The sequence below is a fragment of the Macrotis lagotis genome, chromosome 6, assembly GCF_037893015.1.
Source record: "Macrotis lagotis isolate mMagLag1 chromosome 6, bilby.v1.9.chrom.fasta, whole genome shotgun sequence".
NCBI classification, from domain to species: Eukaryota; Metazoa; Chordata; class Mammalia; order Peramelemorphia; family Peramelidae; genus Macrotis; species Macrotis lagotis.
The window spans coordinates 307238-330985 of record NC_133663.1 but is presented as its reverse complement, the minus strand read 5'-3'; the positions used below and the strand labels follow the sequence as shown (position 1 = coordinate 330985).

The window sequence follows — 23748 nt, the reverse complement described above, 5'->3', positions numbered from 1 at the left end:
TGGAAACACTGAGATGCAGTTTGAGATATCCAAGAAGCAGCCAGAGATGTGAAATTGGAGGTCAGCAGTGAGGTTAGTACAGGAGAGGGAAGACTAGAAATACCAAAAAAGAAGCCAACGGTCAGAAATTCTTAAAAGAAGATGCTCCCTAGAGTCCATAGGAAGACGGAAGAGGAGAGTTATAAAAATCATAAAAGTGAGTAACCAGAGCAAGCAGAAAAACACCCAGAACAAGCAGCAGGAGAAGTCTGGATGGGCCTGGGAGAAGGCAAAGGATCAAAGCAATAAAAGTTTGAAAAGCCACATCAGAGAGAAATGATGCAATTCAGGAGATTAAGCATGATGTCATTTGGAAAATGGGAAGACCACAAGAAAAATAGCAATAAGGAGAGTACTGGGGCACACCACTGAGGTGTCAAAGAGACTAGAACCTTCCCTATGCAAGAAGACCAAAAGCTTATCATTCACTACACTCAATGCATGGCCAGAATGCCATTCAAATCCCTAAGCACTTCCTGGCCACAAACACCCAAACCCAACTAGCCAAGGAAAGTGAATCCAACGTTGGCCTTCGAACAGCCAGGTCAGCAAAGAGAAGACATCCCCTGTCAATCATCTGTCTCCCAAGAGCCCTCTACAAACAGTGACCAAGGTTGGAAGCTGGTGGGACCAGCCCCTGCCCCCCCCATGCTCACTCAACACTTAAATGCCAATCATGGATGGACAGAGATGTAGAAGGCAGTCCCTGCCCACATGGACACAGGCTACACCTAGGTACACACCAGGAAACCACTTACAAAGAGAAGGTCAGGTGGGTTTTGAGTTGGGACTTCAAGAGTCAGGGAGAGCATTCCTAGCATGAGGGTCTTCTTGGTGGAGCAGGCTGGAGGCTGGGGTCCTTGGACTGAAAAATGCATGGAAGTAGTAATGTGTAGAAAGTCTGTGAAGGGCTTTGGATGCCAAACAGAGCATTCTGTATTTGTTCCTGGAAACTGGAGGGAGCCACAGGGGTCTACTGAGTAAGGGGGGAGAGAGAGAAAGAAGGGAGGGGTGCCAGGGATGCCATGGCCAGATCACTTCAGTGCATGAATGAGGGCCTGGACCAAGGATGGCAGTCAGAAGAGAGCTAGTAGAAGTAAATGGTCAGGCTATGAGGCATGAGAGGGAGCCTGAGGGACCAAGTGGTTGGAGTAGGGATGCCCTGACTGAAGATCCAGACAAGTGGCCGACTCTTCCATTTCTTTGGACTTTACTCTGGATTGTGCTGAAGTTACAGTTGCAGTTGAAATAAAGCTTTTTTACTCATATGCCCCAAAACCTGCTGGACTCTCTATAGCAGCAAAGAACTGGAGACAAAAGAGAAAGACATCAATGGAGGAGAGGAGAGAGGAAAGCAAATAAATGCTACACCTGCGTCAGCTGCCTTCTCGTCCAGGACCCGTGGTCTTTCCTCCTGCTATGCCAAGCTGGCCCACCACTCCCACTTAGTGGGTCTAGACTGGCTCTGCCCCCGAAGTACTTTCATTCCAATTCCTCCATCCACTGCCAGCACCCCAGTGGATAAAACTTGGAGTCAAGAAGACCCAAGTTCAAATCCAGGCTCAAAATGGTATCTAAGCAAAGGACTCGCATTACTAGGTCTCATTTAAAATGCAGAATTCTTATAAAAATACAACTTGCCAAGGTTAACAGAAGAAATAGAATACTTAAATAACCCTATCTTAGAAAAAGAAATGAAAGCCATAAATGAGTTTCCTAAGAAAAAAAACAAAACCAGGTCCAAATGGATTTACAAGCAAAACTACCAAACATTTAGAGAACAATTAATCCAATATTATATAAACTATTTGAAAAATAGGTAAAAGAGTCCTACTCAGTACCTTCTATGAAACAAATATCCTTTTGATACCTAAACCAGGGAGAGCCAAAACAGAAAAAAAAACTATCAACCAATTTCCCCAATGAATATTGATGCAAAATTTAAAAAAAAATACTAACAGGTTTACTCACTTTTTTCACAAAGATCACAATGACCTGGTACAATTTATACCAGGAATGAAGGACTGGTTCAATATTAAGAAAACAATAAGCATAAGAGACCATATCAAGAATAAAAACAACAAAAACCTTATGATTACATCATCAGATATAGAAAAAGGTTAAGACAAAATACAAAGAGAAAACAAAGCAATAAATGGAGCATTTAAAAAAATAAGTGCTATCTACCTAAATAAAGGACACACATTATTTGTTTTGGGGTTTGTTTTTTTTTTTTTAGATTTTTGGCAAGGCAAATGGGGTTAAGTGGCTTGCCCAAGGCCACACAGCTAGGTAATTATTAAGTGTCTGAGACCATGTTTGAACCCAGGTACTCCTGACTCCAGGGCCGGTGCTTTATCCACTGCGCCACCTAGCTGCCCCTGACACATTATTTGTAATGGAAAAAATAAGAAGCTTTTCCAATAACATCAGGGGTGAAACAAGGATATCCATTATTACCACTAATATTCAATACTGCATTAGACAAGACAAAAAGAAACTGAGGGAATAAGCACAGGTTGTAAAGAACCAACCCTAAACCATCACTTTTTTGCAGATGATATGAAGATATGATTAGCTCTAGAGAGTAAAATAAAAATAGTCCTAAACAATGAACAACTTTAGCAAAGTTGCAGGACATAAAATAAATGCACATAAATCATCAGCATTTCTATAGATTACCAACAAAAATAGCGAGAAATTCCAAATAAAATAACTGCACACAATATTATATACTTGGGGAGTCTACATATAATTACAAATTAAAAATAAAGACAAATCTAAACAACTGGATAAATATTAACTGATCAAGGGTAGACCAAGTTAACAGAATAAAAATGACAATGCCATCTAATTTAGCTTACCTATTTAGTGCCATGCCGTTCAGCCTACCAAAGAACTACTTAACAGATAGAAAAAAAAATTTAAAAATTCACCAAGAACAAAAGGAACAAATTTTTTTTTAATGTGAAGGAAGGGAGCCCCGAAGTAGTAGCTCTCAAACTATATTACAAAGCAATAATCATCAAACCAATCTGGTACAAGCAGAAACGAGGTATAAACTAATACCTCACACCACATAGCAAGAATAGTCAAAATAGAAAAAAAATTTATATCATAAGTAAATTAAGGGAGTATGGAAAAATTTTACCTGTCATGTGTATGGATAAGTACAGAGTTCATGACTAAGCAAGAGTTAGAAGGTTTCACAAGAGGTAAAAGTTTTTCACAAATAAAACTAATACAGGAAACCGGGGGGGGGGGGGGGGTGGGATTTTGTACCAACTTTTTTCTAATAAATATCTCATTTCTCAAGTAAATTGGTAACTGAGCCAAATTTATTAAAAATGGGTGTCATTCCCCAATTCATAAATGATCAAATAATATGAACCAGCAGTTTTCAAAGGAAGAAATCAAAACTTTCAATAATCATATAAAATGCTCTAATTCACTAATAATTAGAAAAATGCAAAATAAAGCATCATCTCACACCCATCAAATTGACTAAAAGGACAGAAAATGAAATTGACAGATGCTGGAGGGGATATGGGAAAAATATTCTATTGTTAGAGAAACTATGATCTTGTCCAAACATTCTGGAGAAAAATATGAAACTATGCCCAAAGGGCTATAACACTACACATTCCCTTTGACCCAGCAACATTAGGTCTATCCCCCAAAAAAACAGAGGAAAAGAACCCATATATGCAAAAATATTTGTAACTGTGCCCTTTGTGCCCAATGTCTAATTTCTAAAAAAAAAATTGAAATGGAGAGGATGTCCAACAACTGGAGAATGGCTGAACAAGTTATGGTATGTATTGTGTAGTTATGGTAATATAATGTGTTTGAATACTATTGTGCTCTAAGAAATGGCAAAGGGGATGGCTTCAGAAAAATTTGAGGAGATCTGTATGAACTAATTCAAAATGAAATGAGCAGAACCAGGAGAATAAGTCACAGCAATATTTGTAAGAAAATCAACTGTGACAAACTTAATAAACAATCAATACAATGTTCTCCAAAGGACTCATGATATAAAATGCTAACCACTTTCAGATACACAACTGCTACACTCAGCATGCAGACTGAAATGTATTTTTCCTTTATTTTTCTTATTGTATAAAAAAAATCATAATTCTTGCTTTCTCAATGGGGGGAGGGGAGGGTAGAGGGAAAGAGAGAATATGAAACTAAATTTTTAAAAAATTAACAAACAAACAAACCTAACAAAACCATAGGCGTGGCAGATTCCTGTCCAGGAATAAAGTGACCCTAACAAGGAAAGAATGGATCTGCTATTGTGTTCAGGAATGTCATGAAATATTACTACCCCATCACAATCAATGAATACAGTAGCTCAAAAGAAATATGCAAAGACTTATGAACCGAAAGAGAATAGAAGCATAACCAGAAAGTATTATACAGAAAAACAAAATGACTGGAAAGAACAAGAAAGGGGAAAAAAAAATAATGACCATGAAGCTTGGTCCCAGAGAATAAGAAACTGAAAGGTCAGTTAGTGTATGGAATGAACACAAACACAAATGAGCCCACATGCACACACATCCAGATTGTTGATTTATTGGCTACACTGAACTGCATTTTTCTTCTTTTTTAATCTTTGTTATAAAGGAGGGCTTGTGGATTTAAGGAGGGGGGGAAGAGCTAAAGAAGAATATGTTTAGAAATGAATATAATAGCAAAAGAATTAATAAAATCAAATTAAAAAAGCATATACCTCAAATTTAACAAATCCAAGCCAAAAAAGGCTTTAAAATGAAAAATGGGAAAGAAAAACTGTGTACTCTAATCCAAGAAAACAAGATGCCATACCAAGCAGATAAATACAGAATAGCAGCAAAAATATATAAATTTAAAAGCTAAAAATGTCAAAAAAAAGTAGCCAGTAATAAACAGCAAAGCCTTAGTTATCTACAAGCAAATTCACATGACTTTTGACTCTAACCCTAATGATCTCATGATAATTTCATTTTTTCAGGGGGTTGGAGAATTGTCGACTAGAGGACCGTCTGCCAGGATCTGATTTTTACCCAAGATCAGAAACTAATTGGTGTGGGGGACTAGTGTGAACAGTCAGAATCTCACAGAGAAGCACTTATCTCAGAATTTGTCACTGGACACACATACCAATTGGGGAAGAATAAATTTCAAACAGCTTGGAGAAACCTTAGGAAGGGTATCATGTACTAATTATCTGATTAAGCAAATCAGTCTAAGAGGGAGAGGAAGCTCTATGAAAGCAAAAAATAGTGGTCTCAAATTGATAGCTGGATAAATAATGAATAATGAATAAGACTTAGCTAGTCATAATATTAAAAATAATAGCAATATTATTCTTACAATACTATTATAACAAACTAAACTAATGATAGTAATATTTAACAATACTTACCCTTAAGGTTAGGGAAGTCTGTCCATAGGTTGATATTGGAACCTCACTACCTTTAATTATAGGCTATTATTAATTAACCCCATTTTATAATTGAGAATACTGAGGCTGGGAGAGATTAATCACAGAACTCATAAGTGTGTGAGAAAGGGCTCACACTCATGTCTCCCTGACTCCAAATCCCACCAGCGGCCAACAGAGGAAAATAACAGTTTTACAGGTTCTCTCTAGCTTAGAATCTACTAACAAATGAGGGCCCAGCCTAGAAGAGATCAGTAGATCCTCACCATTTTATGGGACAAGATAAAAACAAGATGACTACTGTTGGAATTTCGGTGACCTGGAATATCCTCAAAGCCCATAAAGCTGGATGGTTCCATTAGGATCTACCATCACAAATTGTGGTGCTGTCTTGTTTTCTCTTTCCATTTAAAAAAAACCACTTCATTCTTCATTGAGTCCACTCAGCAGGCAGTGTGAGGTCCTTGTCGGAACTTCCTAGATTTCCATCAGTGTCTGAGATGAGAGGAATGAATTGTTCATGGGCTGGGTCATGTTAATTTGAAAGTGTCACTACCTATATCATCAATAAACATCATCAATAGCCTGCCAAACCACAAAGGATAACTTTATAGATAACCAAGTATAACCAAATCTATCTAGAGGAAACAAAGGTAGAAAATCTCCAGGGAAACAATGAAAAATAACTCAGAGGAACTGGTCTCCCTGTCCCCAATCCTACTCTAGGCTGCAAAGCAATAATCATCAAAACAAGAATATCCAGAAACAACTGAACACCACACCAGTGGTGAGACCCCAGACAGAGCAGCACTTCATTCTGCAGATGACAGCACAAAGCTACAAATGGATACTTGACATAGTTATAGTAAATCACATCATAATCAAATTAAAAGAGAATGAAAGAAATTGCCTTTTCCCATCATCCACAGGAAAAGAGAGTGGCCAGAGAAGGGGCCAGAGGTGTGGCCCCAAAGGGACTAAGGTCAACAGGAAAATAAAGGGACAATGCAGAGGCGCTAGGAAGGGAACCCTGTGGAGTAAAGGGTTCAGGGAGAGCAGCTGACCACCTCACTGTGCTTCTGTTTGCTCTGCCAAAGAGAATGATCTTTGGACTGTAAAAGTCAGAACCAAAATGACTAATAAGGAGTCGATACTCAAGATAAGGGAAAGACAGTAAGAAGGCCTAGCTTAGCCTTGGAGGAGACCAAGTCACCAGACCCAGTTGAACTTTATGCCAAAGAACTAAGAGAACTGGGGGAAAAGATGACTGAATCACAATCTGCAAGTTACCTCTTGGATGCCTTAGGTTCTTTCACCCCAGAATACTGACAGATCCTGGGAAGGGGATGTCAGACCTTGTTGATGCCACTGGATGGTGGGAAGATACTAGAAGGAAAGTGGGATTAGGAAAGGGCTGATGTTTTCCAAACCCTAAATGCCAGGATGAAACCAGAATCTATAAAAAATGAGCCAGGCATCAGACACTAGACTCCCCTCCACAGTTTGGCAGATGGAACAGCTACTCTATTAGTCAATGGGGAAATCTTGCAGAAAGCAATGGCCTATGCTTTAGCAAAGCAGCCAACAAAGTTGCCCAGGTTCCTTTCATTTCAAGCCTTGAAGGTGGTTTCCAATAAGGTGCTCAGATATATAATCTTTGAATTGAATTGTCATGGTGACAACCCAGTTAAATTAGCAGATGCTGCTGCTGGGTGGGCTGGAGCACAAGGGTCCCTCTGCTGAATGATGGCCAAAGGACCAAGATCAATGCCAAGCTAGTGATTGGGGGAAGAGCCACATACAAATAGACAAGCTCTTACTGCATAGCATAACTCAGATTATAGGCATTTCTTCATCCCCTCATTTTCCTTTTAGATTGTTAGGCCCAACTGCTTAGGAGGATTTGGATCTGATCCAGGAAACATCTCAGCTGGGAGAATCCAGTACAACAGGCTCTACAAAAATGAGCACCTCGAGGACCACCTCATCAGTGGGAAACCCTGCCTTGACCTGAACAATGGGCTAGATTTCAGGGACAGGAATAAGAACCTTTGGTGAGCATCCATCTGCCAATTTTAGTCCACATAGAGCATAGAATGAGGTTCTCTACTATATACAGTCCAGCTCCTGGCTTTCCTGACTTTAAGTCCCAGCTCAAAACTTTTTATAAGAAGCCTTTCCAAATCTATCTGTTAGTCCTTCACTATTTCTCCTGAATATATTTGTTTGTTTTCTCCCTCGTTAAATTATAAGCTCCTCAAGGGAGCTTCAATATCGCCCCTGTTTAATCAGTCACTCCATAAGCACTAAGTGGTACTATGTGCTTTAAGTGGGGTTACATAAAGAGGCAAAAGACAGTCCCTCCTTACTAGGAGAGTACAATTTAATGGGGATACAAGGGAAGGCAATGGGAAGAAGAGTTGGGAGTCAGGGAAGGTAGAGGTCAGAGATCAGGAGGCCTGAGTCACAGGATTCAAGAACACATGTGCTGGGGAACAAGGTGCAAGGAGACTAGGAAGGAAGAAGCTAGAGCATTTCATATTTGAGTCAGGAGGCAATTCAAAGCCAATGGAGACCATTAAGGAGAGGGAGACATGGACAGACCTGTGCCTAAAAAAAATCCCTTTAGTGGCTAAATGGAGGATGGATGGAGTGAGTAGAGACTGGACCCCCAGCAACTATTGCAATGGTCCAGGTGTGAAAAGACAAGGATCTGCACCAGGGTGGGGGAAGAGTCAGAAGAGATGCTCAAGAAGTGAGCTGAGTGGGTCTTGACAACAGGGGGATATCAAAGATAACTTCCAGTTTCAGGCCTGGGGGACCAGGAGGATGGTGTTGGCTTATATAAAGACAGGAAAGGGTTTGGGGGAGGGGGGGAATAATGAGTTCTGCTTTAGATAGCTGGAAATAACTTCCAGTTCCTGGTTTTCCTGACTTTAAGTCCCAGCTAAAAAAAAAAATCTTTTACAAGAAGCTTTTCCAATCTATTTTAATTCCAGCACATGTTCTCTGTTAATCATTTACTATTTCTCTAGAACATATTTGTTTGTTTTTTCCCTCACTAGATTGTAAACTCCTCAAGGGACTTTCAATATCTCCCCTGTTTAGTCAATCAGTCAATAAGCATTAATTATTAAGATAGATGTGTGACCGAAGCATACTATTTTCTATTTTAAAATTTTATTTTATGTCTTAAGCTTTTTTTTAACCTACTCATAGAGTTTTGTTCTCTTTTGTTCTGATTCATCTTTCACAACATGACTAATACAGAAATGTTTAACATAGTTATACATGTATAACCTCTAACAGATTGCATGCTGTCAAGGGGAGGGTTGAGGGAAAGGAGGAAAGGAGATAATTGTGGAACTCAAAATCTTAAAAAAATGAATATTGAAAACTATCTTTGCATATAGTTAGAATAATTAATTAATTTAAAAAGACAGATTCCTGAGAGAAAGTTAAAGATATAAAACTGAAAGTCAGTAGGGAAATAGGGGCAGAAAAAAGTAGATTTGAGCATCAGCGTAAAGATAGTCATTAAATCCAAGGATTATGATGACATCACCAAATGAAATAATATAAAGGGTAAGGAAAAAGGCCCAGAACGAAACTTATGGGCATGACCTGGATAAAGCTTCAGCAACAGGGACAAAGACAGCACAGTCAGCTAGGTAGTAGGAAAACCTGAAGAAAGTGGCTCCTGAAAATTTAAGAGAAAAGAGAATGGCAAGAAGAGGGTGATCATAATGTCAAAGGTTGCAAACAAGTCAAGAAGAATGAGGATTTCGAAAAGGCCACTGGATTGGCCAATTAAGAGATCTTTGGAGCAGTTTTGATGGAAGAAGGTTGAAAGCCAGATTGTAAAGACTTAAGAAAATAGAAAGAAAATCCGGCCTTAGACACACACTAGTTGTGTGAACTTGGGCAAGTCATTTAACCCCAAGGAGCTAGAGAAAGAAATGGCAGGCAACTCCAGTACCTTTGCCAAGAAAATGCCCAAGAGTCAATTAACGACCGAAAAACAACCGAACAATAAAGAAAAAAGGAAAGAAAGTGGAAGTGCCAATTGTAAATGGCTTTTTTGAGGAGACTACCCACAAAAGGCAAAAGAGACATAGGATGATTATTAAGGGGGCTGGAAGGACCAAGTGAGAGTATTTTTAGGGTGTGGTTGAGGATCTGATGTGGAATATTACTGAAATGAGAAAGGTTGTTGTTTCCCTTCTCATTCCTTCCTGAGAGGGGCTTCCAATGAATGGGCAGAATATTCTCTAACTAGGCATTAAAATGAAGGGAGCATCCAAATGTAACAGGTGCCCTGGTCCTTGAAGGTGAAAAACTGTGGCACAGGATCTAAAATATTAGATTTGGATTTGAGCTGTAGGATCCTGGACAATCACTGACCCCCTCAGTTTCCTCATCTCTGAAAAGGTGATACTGATTGTTCAGGGTTATATGAAGATCAAATGAGATCAATCTTGAAGCACTTTTCAAATGTCAAAGTGCTACAAGAATGCTAGCTATCACCAGAAGGTGTTTCAAGTCTTAGAGGAGATTTAAACTATTTGACATATTTGTATATGTGTGTTTATGTGTACATGGGTTTTTGTAAACACAAATAGGCATGTACACACACATATGCATGCACAGATCCCTATGTATAGCACTTGTCTGTATGCATATATTTTCCAGGTGTTCCCCCTTTTTTTCGGTTGCCTTCCCATGGCCTTCAATGGCCTCAATGTGTCTTTGCTAAGTTGGGTCTCTCCAGAATTTTCTCTAAACTGGTTATATGCCCAGCTTCTCTTATTTAAGCAGGAAATGCTGCTCATTATCTCCACCCAGATCTTTCCAAAACTCTTTTCAAGGGAGTTTTTATTTGAAGGATCTCACAGGTCCTACTCTGAGGCAAATGGAGAAGCTGACAGGAGTTGGCTTTCTCCTATGTAAAAGGCAACAAGAAAGAGAATTTCCTGGAGCACATGGCCCTCTTTCAATCAGTGACTGTGATAAGACCACCATGCAAATAAATGCAGATGATACAGAGGTATAGTATCTCTATAGAGTTTGAGAAGGCCCGGACACAAATTAAATCAACATATACAATGTGTCAGTGAGAATGGGGAAAAATTGCAAATATATACATATGTATATATTTGGAAAGAAAATATGGCTAAGCAATCATGAACAAGAATTGCTAAAGATGTCTAAACAAATGAAACCATCTCCTTCTCTTCCAGAAAAGAGTCCAACTCACCAAGTCATACCATAAAAGATGGAATTGATTACAGTTGAATAGTAAGGAAATGAGACTTACTAATATGGAGTCAATTGACTGTGACAGTCAAACCACATATTTGAACAAAATAAAAATAAAAAAAAAGTGAAAAAAAGTGATGACATGCAATTAAAACAGTTATCTGACCTATTTACCACTTCCAGAAAAAAGGAAAAGGACAGAAGAAAGGACATCCCCCCCCAAGGCAAAAATTCCACACACAATTTGATTCCCATGTATAATTCTGCAAAAGGAAGAGACCAGAAGAACTTTTTTAAAAAGTGGTTTTTCCACAAGCACTTGATGCATTTGCTTAGCTGAGAACCCTGCAGTCAAGGGCGCAGGTTAAAGGAACAGTAAAGGGCAAGTCTGTCTGCAAACTTCAAGGGATGAAGGAGAAATGCAGCATGTTCAGATGACAACTACCGGGGACCACTTCAGTTTTATCATCTGCCCTCTGAGGGGCCTGCAGGGCAGGAGATCCACAAAGCCACGACGCCTACCTGCCAATGCGGGGTCTGGACCAGAATGGAAGGGGGGCTGAGCTGTTAAGCTGTGAGGACTCCACGGAACCTCCGCCCAAGGGTAAGGCCCAGCTCCCCTGCACCTGCAGAGTCAACGACACACAGCCCTCGCGCCGGAGTCGGCCCGGGCCCGGGACACGGGCTTCGGAGGCCGCCCAAGAGGAGCCCTCCCGGGCCCGCTCCACCCCCGCCGCCCTCCGGGCCGGCCCGCAGATCTGATAACATTGTTTCCAGTCGGCTCGGCAGGAACCAAGTGACAAGTAACAGCTCGGCCGGGCCAGCCAGGGCTGGCCCCCGGGGCTCCGGGACAGCCTGCCGCCGCACACGCGCGCACACACACGCACGCACATGCATGCACACATGCACACATGCGTGCACACACGCACACACACACAGACACGCGCGCCCGAGCGCGCGGCCACGCATCGGGTGACGCGGCTCCTCCTCTCTCCCAGGATCCCATTACTCCCGGGCAGCGCGCCGGCCGCACGCCCGCCAGACCCGGGACCCGGAGGGGGCTGGGCCGCCTGGGAGGCTCCGCGGACAGGCCGGGCCCCGGGGAGCAGGGCCCCGGCGGCCCCCGGGAGCCAGAGCGCTCTGGGGCGGCCGCAAGGTCACAGGTCAGGGGCGGGAAGGGCCCAGCGGCCCGGGCTGCGCCCCCCCGGCCCGCGCCCCCCGCCCAGGCCGGGCCCGGCCCGCGGCTCGCACGGCCCTGGGGTGTCCGGGGCCCCGCCCCGCCTCCGGCTCCAGCTCGGGCCGGGCCCGGGCCTCCCCACGTCCCTCCCCGCCAGGCCGCCGCCGCAGCCTCCGGCCTCACCGTCGGGAGCGGCCTCTGCTGCTCCGGGGCCCTGCTGCGCCATGAGCGGCCCGAGCGGACAGAGGGGCCGAGGCCGGGACGGGCGCGGCCTCAGCGGGCGCCGGGGCCGCCGCGGGAAGCCAGGGGCCAGGCCGCCGGCCGCCGCCGCCTCCTCATCCTGACAGCCGCCTGGGCACGCTGTGCGCAGGCGCCGCCGCCGGAGCACGTGACCCGGCCCCACGGGTGCGGAGAGGGGGAGGGAGGGACGAGTGCTCTCGAGGCGGGGCGGGGCGGGGCGGGGCCTGCGCGGAGAGGCGGGGCTGGAGGCGGGGCGGGAGAGGGATTGGCCGGGAGGCGGCGGGGAGGCGGGAAGCATCTGTCCTGGGCCAGGCCCCCAGGGCGCTGACCATGGTGGGGGGGCCGCCTGCGCGCCAGTGGGATGAAAGGAGGGGGAGACTTCCGGCAGAGGCGGGGATTGCCGTGGGATTGGGCGGAAGCCAGGAGCGGGGGCGGGGGGCAAAGTGGAAGAGGAGCCCCCCCCGGGAGAGGGGGAGGGGAAGGGGGCGGGGTTATAGGAAAGGAACCAATGGGGCGGCGCCCTGGAGAAGAGGCGGGGCGAGCGGGCCGGGGGCGGAGCCTGTGGGAGGCCGCGCCCTCACCTCGCTCCCGGGTCCCCCGCCCCCCTGCCAGTCACTCTCCCCCGCGGCTCCGACCCTGGCCCGGGAGCCTGGGCCCAGCGCTGCCCAGTGCGGCCCGCGGGCACAGCCTGTGGCGGTTCGTCCTAGCTTCGATGCCAGGGCATGCAGGTGAACTGGCCTGGAGTGAGCGATCTGGGCCCGGGGGAGGCCCCCGTTATCTCCGGCAGTGCCCGCCCAGTGCCCCGGGCAGGTAAGGGAGGATGCCAGGAATGGCCTCTCCGCTTGGTCAGAATGAAAAGCGTCTGAGGGATGTCAGGTTTTCATCCTCGCCGGGGCTCCCTCGGGAACCTGCTCCGCTACCTCGTGCAGAGACTGCGTTCCCCAAGACGGAGGGAGGCCGCCCCGCCCTTACACTGAACCCGTCCAAACCGTGCGCGATGCAGAACCCCCGTGAACCTCCCATCCCAAGAGAGGGCGGTTGGGAGCAGCTTTTCACTTTTCTTCTTTCAAGATGTGCTCGGTTTATATCATTTTGCAACGTTGAATTTCTTTCCCTTTTAATATATTATTTATTTCATTCATTTTCCCCCAATAACTTGTAAACAAATTTGAGCATTTTTTTCTTACATTTTGAGTTCCAAACTCTCTTCTTCTGAAACCTGCCCTGGAAACTCTGCCCCCAGTCATTTGGTCAATTAAGCTTTAATATGTGCCTTCTGTGTGTCTGTGCTAGGGACTGGTTAAGTGACTTGCCCAAGGTCACACAGTTAAGTGTCTGAGGCCAATCTTGAATTCACCAAGATGAATCTTCCTGATTCCAGGCTTAGCGCTCTACCCACTGCACCCCTTAGCTTTTCAGCTAGGTCACCCGACCCAGATGTCTCGGGAGGAGAAAATGAGGCTGGTGACTTAGCACAGGCCCCCTCACTCAAATCCAATTCATGTGCTTGTCGTGGCATCACCTGATGTTGTGGTCTTTTTCAAGAATGAAGGACAATTTTTTTTTTATAAAACTTCTCAGGATTTATTATACCATCCTACTAAGTGTACAGATCAAAATCTTTTCTCCTTCTGGAGAAGCATCAAGTACTTTGAGGACAGGCTAGGCAAGGGGAGAGAGAGAGAGAGAGAGAGAGAGAGAGAGAGAGAGAGAGAGAGAGAGAGAGAATAGACAGCCATAAGGGCTGGCTTAGTCTGACCACATGGCAGAGGGGCCAGTGGTTTTCCAGACCATATGCTCCTGGTCTAAGAAAGAAAAAGAAAGATAGCCATCCTTGCAAGGTTGAGGGTAGGGGTGAAGAAGAGAGAAAAGAGATGGCACTTCTCTTCTGGGCAACTTAAATACACTTCTGTAGTGGGTTGAACAAGGATGACTCTTGGGGAGTGGTATTACCTGGCTCCAGGTATTCTCCAATAGGCAAGCTATGTTAAAGGCCTTTCTGTCCCAAGGTGCATGACCTCTAAAGGAGAAACATTATTGTTGAGGGCTGGGGATATAAAGAGAGATAAAAGAGAGTCCCTGTTTGCAAGGAAAAGACAACATGCAAACAACCCTGCCAACAAGTTATGGACAAGTTAAATCAGAAATAATCAGTAGAGGGAAGGCATTGAGATGAAGATGGATCAGGGAAAGCTTCCTGGAGAAGGCAGAACTTAATCTGGTGAAGAAAGTCAGTCTTAACTTTCATTCTGAGGTATGGAGAAGTGCCATTCAGGAAAATGCCTACACTTAGTAGATGAAGGAACAGGTGAGAACCTTCCCCCAGGAAAGCTTCCTCATCCTTTCCTCATCCTCTCCCATAACCCAGAAGCCTTCAGCTACCATCTCTGCTTTCAACCCTGTCTCTTCTGAGGAGTGACCCTTCTCCTTGTTAAGACTAATCCCTGTGCATTCACAAATGATCCCATCCTGGCCCATCTCCTCCAGATCACTCCTTACTTATCGGCAATCTTTCCCTGTCTACTGACTGCTTCCCCACTCCCTACAAACACTTCTCATGCTCCCATCATCTTCAGAAAACCTCACTTGATTCTTCTTTCCCCTACCAGTGATGAATGTGGCTCAACACCTTGAGAAGATGGTTGACAATTTGAGCATCTGCTTCCACTTTCCTCACTATCTTCTGTGGTCACTTTTCCAACCTCATCATTCCACCCAGACTGCTTTCTCCCAAGTTATTGATGATCTCCTTATTGCCAAACCCAATGACCTTTTCTCAGTGCTCACCCTTTGAGATCTCTCTTTAGCCTTTGATACTATTGCACACCCCCTTCTCATTAGCACTCTCTTCTCTCTGGGTTTTTTTGGCACTGCTCTCTCCCTGTTCTTCTTCTGTTTTCTGTTCTCCTGTTATCTGACCATTCTATCTCACTCTCCTTTGATTCATCTTCCCCAGGGTCATGCCTGCTGACTATGGATGTCCTGAAGGCCCTCTTCTTTTTTCTCTCTCTACTATGTCACTTGATCTTATGAGCTCCATGATTTCGATTCTATCAACACTGATGCTTCTTAAATCAACTTAACCGTCTCTAACTTCTCTGCTGGCCATCAGTCTCATAACTCCAACTGTCTATTAGACAGCTCAGACTGGTTATCCTGTAGCCATTGTGAGCCCATATCCAGGGACCTTTTTTTCCCTTTCCTTCATTTCTATGGTGTTTATCAGTGGATGAAACTTAGTAAGTTTAATAAAGGTTTGTTAACTGACTGATACAAGAGTGATGAGAATGCATGAAGGATAGTTAGAAAGAGTTGGTTTGGTGTAGGAATCATTAGATTCTATCTTAAGAAAGCTGATTTCATTTTGTACTGTGTAAGGAGGCAGATTATTCTGCCTACTGCATCAAATGTAAGGGGCAGACTATTTTGCTTTGCCCTAAGTATGCCAATTGTAAGGTAACTTACTCTCCAAGAAAATGAATAGATTTAATTACAGTTAATTAGGTTGATTGGGTTGTTTAAGGAATTTCACTCATGAGAGTAAACTTGGTGGCAGCAGGATAAATCAAGTCAGCAAGCAATTGGGTCAGATATGATATAGAAACAGAACAAAGAAGGAATATTGCCAGGGATGTCCCAAGGTCATGTGTAAAGTTTTCCATGGAATAATTGGAGCTTCTTTTGCTGTCTACATTTATTCTACTTGAGGGGGCAGTTACATTTTCCTTTGCAGTTATAGGTCCCATTCCCATACTGGCCTTTAATATTCCCATATAGTCGCCACATGTATTATCCTCTATCTTGTTTATCTGCAAACCATTCATGGGAAACTAGATGGTATAAGTCATTTGTTATTTCATAAATACAGATGGACGCAATTAGTAATTCTGGAAAATGAAAGACCTTGAAACTATGAAAATTAAGTTTCTACAATCTTACATTTCTGATCAAAAATTTGTTTCTTATTAAGGTTTATAAGTCTGAATGCTAGCCTCTGCTCTTTTCAAAGTCTATATCTCTCCAGCTATAAATCTGAAATTTGATTCTATGTGAATTAGCCTCTAATTGTATCTACAAGTTGGCTTTCCCAGTTGGGTCAACAATTAGAGAAAGTCATCCTGAGGAAACAGGAAACTGGTCTGGGTATTTCTATAAAAGACCCACATAAATGCTTATGATATTTGGGAAAGGGAGAAATCTCAATGTTTTATATGTCTATAACATATCTGATAACAACATAAAATTTCAAGTCATAAAGGAAGACATTAGTCCTGCTACTAATTGGATCTTTGTCAGTTCTTACATAGAACAGACCTTATAGAGGTCTTATAGGGAAGAGGATTACAAAGTAATCTATGACAGCTTTCTGCATTAATGTAGAACTTGATTGGCTGCCAAAAGTTTGACTCTTTGTGTGTTTTCTAGAAACATTCTTCTCTCATTATACTCTGGGTAGATGCTCTAGTGATGTCTTCCATCCAAAGGTTTTTTGGTAAATCCTAGAGAATAAATTTCATATGTAATCTAAATTTCTATTGTTTTATTTTTAACCTAAAATTTGAGTTTCACAAAACCCAGTTGCCCCCTTCCAAATGACTAAAATTCATTCTTCCCCACTGTCAAGTTGGAAAATCCTTCATCTTTTCTCCAATTTGAAATCAGATTACTCACTTCTGGTTTATATTTGTTCATTTTTTTATTGCCTAAAAGTATTTGGGTTTTAGTACCAAGCTGAGGAGGCTTGGTCTCATGTGTCCAATAGTTGGCTGCATTGCTTAATACATCACTGTGCTTGGAAACTTGGACCTTTGTTTCCACAGTAATTTCAGATTTCACCCAGCACAAGAAGACCTAAGGAAGAAACCATCAGCACCTTCTGGAAAGAACCCTTGCCCCTTGCCCCCAATATCTCTTCTTGGCAGGACCCGAAAGAAAATCACAGGAATCAGATTGTGAAGGGCACAGAAAAGACCCAAGTCAGTCATCACTAGGGGAATCATGGGGTACTCCCAGCCAGCCTGCCAGCTTTCATTTAGTCACCTGGAATTCTGTCAGAGAGGATGGTGGGAAATATTTTGGGAAAGAATAGTCTGAGTCAAATTTTGTTTTTACATGATTATTTACTCACTAACCTAGATGGATGCTTTTGTCAATGTCCTTACTCCTAGTGGAGGTAGTGGACTGATGAATTCACAATTGTATTTCCAAAAAAATGTTAATTGATGAAACATTTCATTGTGAACATTACAAAACTAATTACCAGACTTGGAAAGCTGAGATTACAGGATGAAGACATAAAGTCACAAAATGAGTTCAAGCAACTCTTAAACCAGGAAAAATTTCAGTTGCTTCTTGCTGAATTCAAGGGGAAAATAGTAGAGAAAACTAAAGATTTAGAGGATACCTCAAAAATCGAAATTCTTAAGAACTCAAATACAAGAATTAGAAACTCCATTGAGTCAATGTTTTCAGGATCTAGACAAAGAGGTAGAAAAATATAGAGCTGAATATAACAAGCTTCACTATAAACCTACTTTTCTCAAATCAGAATTTGAATGTCAGATGAATGGAGAGCAGCAAAAATAAAGAGGCACAGCAGGTGTTCTAAGACAATTTAAGAAGACCTCAAGGAAAGAATTGTGGAGTTTGAACAAAGACCAAAGGCTATTACATTTAATTTATTTTTTTCTTAGATTTTATTTATTTTGAATTTTACAATTTCCCCCCTAATCTTGCTTCCCTCCCCTCACCCCCCCCCCGAAGGCATTTTTTTACATTGTCTCCATGGTATACATTGATATATAAGTTGAATGTGATGAGAGAGAGATCATATCCTTAAGGAAGAAAAATAAAGTATAAGAGATAGCAAAATTACATAATAAGATAACAGTTTCCTTTTCTAAATTAAAGGTAATAGTCTTTGGTCTTTGTTCAAAATCCACAATTCTTTCTCTGGATACAGATGGTATTCTCCATCATAGATAGCCCCCAATCATTCCTGATTGTTGCACTGATGGAATGAGCAAGTCCATCAAGGTTGATCATCATCCCCTTGTTGCTGTTAGGGTGTACAGCATTCTTCTGGTTCTGCTCATCTCACTCAGCATTAGTTCATGTAAATGCTTCCAGACTTCCCTGAATTCCCACCCCTCCTGGTTTCTAATAGAACAATAGTGTTCTATGACATACATAGACCACAGTTTGTTCAGCCATTCCCCAACTGAAGAACATTCACTTAATTTCCAATTCTCTGAATGGGAATTCAGAGAAGCCTGGAAGCATTTGCATGAACTGATACTGAGCGAAATGAGCAGAACCAGAAGAACACTGTACACCCCAACAGCATGGGGGTGATCAACCTTGACTTGCTCATTTCATCAGTGCAACAATCAGGTACAATTTTAGCATATCTGCGATGGAGAATACCATCTGTGTCCAGAGAAAGAACTGTGTAGTTTACACAAAGACCAAAGACTTTAATTGAAGTTTTTAATTAAAAAAAAGTCTTATGTAATTTTGCTATCTCTTATTTTTATTTTTTCCTTAAGGATATGATTTCTCTCTCAAAACATTAAATTTTGATCTATGTATATAGCATGGAAACAATGTAAAGACTATCAGACTGCCTTCTGTGGGGGTGGGGGGGAAGGGAAGCGAGATTTGGGGAAAAATTGTAAAATTAAAAAGCAATTTAAAAAAAAGACTCTAACCTCAGAATGAAGAGCAGATACTCCTACAGATTTGGATCCCAGACCTAACAATGCTACCCAAGCAAGGTCCCAGACTGTGTCTATGTGCAAGTAGGAATGAACACATCCTGGGGAGGGCGGTACCACAGGAAGCAAGAACATTTTTAGGAAAGTGTTGCTGGAAGCCCTATCTGTAACTTTGGGGAAGAGTACCTGAGGTTGACTCTTTCATCAAAATTCAGAAAATAACAGTAAAACCTGAGACCTGAGGCAAGATTACCCTCAATTTGGGATTAAAATCTGATTACAATAATAAATTGCTAAAAATAAAATAAATGAGTAAGCAAAGGCAAAAGAACTTGACCATTGTTAGAAACTATGGTGTAAAAGAAGATTTGGGTTCATATTCACAGGAAGATAGTGAAGTCTATAAAAAAGAAAAGACACTCCTAACTCAAAGAGCAGCAAATGTCTTGGAAGAACTTCAAAAGGATGCCAAAAATCATAGAGATTGAGGGGGGAAATAGGAAAAAAATAAGTAACTCAAAAAAATTTTTGAAAAGAAAGTTAACCAATTGGAAAAAGAGATTCAAAAATCTTAAGGAAACAAAGTAACTCCTGGCCAACTAGATTTAGGCAAGAGGAATCTAATGACATAAGACACCAAACAATAATAAAAGTGGAAAAAATAGAAAAGACTCTGAAACATCTCATTAGAAAAACAACTGATCTGGAAAAACAGATCAGGAAGAGACAACATAAAATTGTACTATCTGAAAGTTATAAAAAAATTGTATATATTACAAGAAATTATTGAGGAAAATTGTCCTGAAGTTCTGGAACAAGAGAGTAAAATAAAACTAGGGAAAAAAAATCTACTGTTCATCAACTGAAAGAGATCCTAGGAGAAAAACTTATAGAAAAGTTATGGTCAAGTTTCAGAAGCAACAGGAAAAAAACATAAAACAATTTAAATATCACAAAGATACAATTAGAATTTCACAATATCTTGCAGCTTCTGCACTAAAAGACCATAAGTCTTGGAACATTCTGGGCTGTGACCAAGAATAACTTTCCTAGCAAAGTTGAGGATAATTTCAAAATTTTTTTTAAGAAAAGGAATCTAAGAAACTGAAAGAATTTCACTTATTTCTGAAAAAAGGACCCAATGGAAAAATCAGTCTATAAGATCCATAAGAAATATAAAGGAAACATTAAAGATTAATTATAAGAGACTCATTAGGGTCAAAATGTTTACTTATTTTTTAAAAATATTTTTTGGCAGTAGACAGTCAAGTCAATCCTATGATAGTTTGCAAGACTGAGTTGAGTACGAAGAGGTGATTCTAAAAAATAGATAGGAAAAGATAAAAAGATGCAATTGTTTCACACAAATGGGTCATGAAAAGAACTGATAAAAAGGAAGCAAGTGGGACTAAAGAGTTGATAATGCTGGAACCATACTCACATTGGATCTCACTTAAAAAGGGGACGACATATTGATCTCACTTAAAAAGGGGATGACATATTTTGAAGGTACAAAAGTCTTCTAAACCAATTAAAAAAGGAGGACTGGGGACAGAATAAGAGGGGCTTTTAGAAGAGTGTACAGATTAAGATTTAGGAGAGCAGGAGAAGCATTTAAGGGAGAGACTCATAGAGGGTGAGCAAAATGAGGAAATAGGTTAAGGTAATAGGAATATGTTAAAAAAGAAAGGCTGAGGACAATAGAGAGTTAAAATATGATGGAGGGAAATTCACAAATATTAATTATAACTTTGAATGTAAATGGGATAAACACCCATAAAACTGAGAACTGATGAGTGAGGGCAGAATATTATTCACACTAATAGTAATATTGTGTTGGGTGAGATGATCAACTATGATCAATGAAACTCATCTAGCAATTCAGTAATCAAGGACAATCTTGAAAAATCCGTTAAGAAAAATGCCACTGGGGTGGCTAGGTGGCACAATGGATAGAGCACTGACCCTAGAGTCAGGAGTACCTGAGTTCAAATCCGACCTTGGACACTTAATAATTACCTAGCTGTGTGGCCTTGGGCAAGTCACTTAACCCCATTTGCCTTGCAAAAACCTAAAAAAACATGCCATCCACATCCAGAGAAAAAACTGTGGGTTCTGGATGTAGAGCAAAGCATACAATATTCACTTTCTCATGATCCCCCCCCACACTTAGTTCTAGTTCTTTTTTCAAAATTTGACTAATATAAAAATATGTTAAACATGATATTTTATATATATGTATATATATATACATATATACACACACACACACACACACACACACACACACACACACACACATACAACCTATATCAAACTGTTTGCTGCCATAGGGAGGGGAAGGGAAGGAAGGGTGGTAGAAAAAAGTGAGATTCAAAAGCTTGCAAAAGGCTGAAAAATTATCTTTGCATGTAATTGGAAAATAAATATATAAAGAAAAAACAAAAAAACCTAAAACTGAATCCAACAATATGTTATTTACAAGAATCACATTTAAGATTAAGAAATACATATAGAGTTGAAATGGAAGGTTGGATTAGAATTTATCATCCTTCAACTACTGCAAAAATGACAGGATTAACAATCATAATCTAAGACAAAGCTAAAGCTAAAATAGACTTAATTAAAAGAAATAAAATGGGATAACAACATTTTGATATAAAGTTCCATAGACAATGATGAACCTATATGCATAAAATACTATATAGCATCTAAAGTTTTAAAAGAAGAGGTAAATGAATTACAAGTAGATATAGTAATGGGGAACTTCAATCTTTCCCTCTCAGAACTAGATACATCTAACCAAAAATAAATAAGATGTCAAGGAAGTGAATATAATTTTAGATAAGATAGATATGATAGGTATCTGGAGAGAATTGAAAAGGAATAGAAAAGAATATATCTTTTTTCTCAGTGGTTCATGGCATTTTACAATGATTGACTATATATATTAGGACATCAGAATTTTATAATTCAAAACAGAAAAGAAGACATAGTAAAATGCATTAAAGGTATGTTTAATAAAGGACTATGGAAATATTGATTAAAATGAAATGGAGATTAAATATTTTAATATTAAATAAGAATGAGTAGCTTAAAAACCAAATAATTTCATTAAAGATAATAACAATAATGAGACAACAAATCAGACCTATAAGATACAGCAAAAACAGGAATAAGAGGAAATTATATTTATAAATGTTTACATCAATAAAATAGAGAAAGACCAGACCAATGAATTGGGCATACCATCAAAAAAACTGGAAAAAGAAGAGACTAACCCCTCCCCGATTAAACACTAAATTGGAAATCCTAAAAATTAAGGTGAGATTAATATAATTGCATATTTAAAAAATATCACTGAATTAATAAATAAAACCTGTTTATAGAAAAGCAATAAAATAGATAAACAATGGTTAATTTGATTAAAAACAAATGAAAACCAAATCACTAGTATTAAAAATGAAAAGAGTGAACACAGAAGATGAAATTAAAGCAATTATAAGGAGTTATTTTGCCCAGTTATATACCAATAAATTAACAGTTTAAGAGAAATGTATACATATTTACAAAATAAAAATTGTCTAGGTTAGTAGAAGAGGAAATAGAATATCTAAACAGACCTATTTTAGTTAAAGAAGTTGAACAGCTCTCTTTCCCCTTCTCTCAAGATGGCAGACAAAACCCCCCCCAAAGCCTCCAAAGGAAAAGAAGGTCAGAAAGGAAAAAAAAAAGGAAAGGAAGTCCACAAAGGAAGATGGGGCTGAAAAGGTGGTGAAAAAACCTCGAAAGCATTCCAGTTGAACCCCAGTCTTGGCCCGAGGGATCGGCAGATACTTCAGGTCTGCAATGTATTCCCGCAGAGCCATGTGCAAGAAGAAATATGCTGCACCAAAAACCTGGATTGAAAGGAAAAAGAAAGACAAGGTGCCTGGTACTATCTCAAAGCCAGTTGGTGATAAAACTGGAGGAAACCAAGTGGTAAAGATTCGCAAAATGCCCAGGTATTACCCTACTGAAGATGTGCCAAGAAAACTCCTAAGTCATGACAAAAAACCCTTCAGCCAGCATGTGAGGAAACTTGGGTCTAGCATCACCCTAGGCACAGCTCTGATTCTGCTCACTGGCCGCCACAGGGCAAGCGTGTGGTTTTCCTGAAGCAGCTGACTAGTGGTTTGCTACTGGTGACTGGACCTCTGACCATCAATCGTGTTCCTCTAGGAAGGACCCATCAGACATTTCTCATTGCCACCTCTACTAGGGTTAACCTTTCTGGTGTAAAAATTCCAAATCATCTTACTGATGCTTACTTTAAGAAGAAGAGGCTCCGTAAACCCAGACACCAAGAAGGAGAGTTTTTTGACACAGAGAAAAAGAAATATGAGATCACACAGCAGCGCAAGGCTGATCAGAAAGCAATGGACTCTCAGCTCCTGCCCCAAATCAAGAAAATTCTTCAGCTCCACAGTTACCTACATTCTGTATTCTCTCTCTCCAATGGAGTTTATCCTCACAAATTGGTGTTTTAAATGCCTTCCAGAGAACTCTTATTAAAATATTTGTAATAGCGGGGGAAAAAAAAGAAGTTGAACAGATATAAATGAGCTTCCATAGGAAAAAAAAATTCAGAACCAAATGAATTTACAAGTGAATCCTATGAAACATTTAAAGACCAATTAATTCCAATATTAATTTATTTGTAATAATAAAAAAGAAAGGGTTCTACTAAATTCTTTGCATGAAACAAGTATTATACTGATACCTAAACCAGGAAGAGTAAAAAACTGATAACAGTCTTACATATCTATAATCTATATTAGACTGCTTTCTGTCAGGGGGAGGAGGGAAGAAAGGGAGGGAGGGATGAAGAAAAATGTGAAACT

General features: G+C 40.9%; 1 protein-coding gene and 1 pseudogene across 1 annotated transcript in view; one reads left to right on the top strand and one right to left on the bottom strand.

The window, feature by feature from the left end:
* Window positions 1–12266, bottom strand: part of RABEP1 (rabaptin, RAB GTPase binding effector protein 1) — a 42250-nt gene extending 29984 nt beyond the window's left edge. The window contains exon 1 of the mRNA XM_074190486.1: window positions 12093–12266. Within this exon, the coding sequence (XP_074046587.1) occupies window positions 12093–12135 (43 nt within the window). The 5' untranslated portion in view covers window positions 12136–12266. The remainder of the gene's footprint in view (window positions 1–12092) is intronic.
* Window positions 12267–12657: 391 nt separating this feature from the next.
* LOC141491536 (large ribosomal subunit protein eL6-like) lies at window positions 12658–23432 on the top strand (annotated as a pseudogene).
* Window positions 23433–23748: the final 316 nt, after the last annotated feature.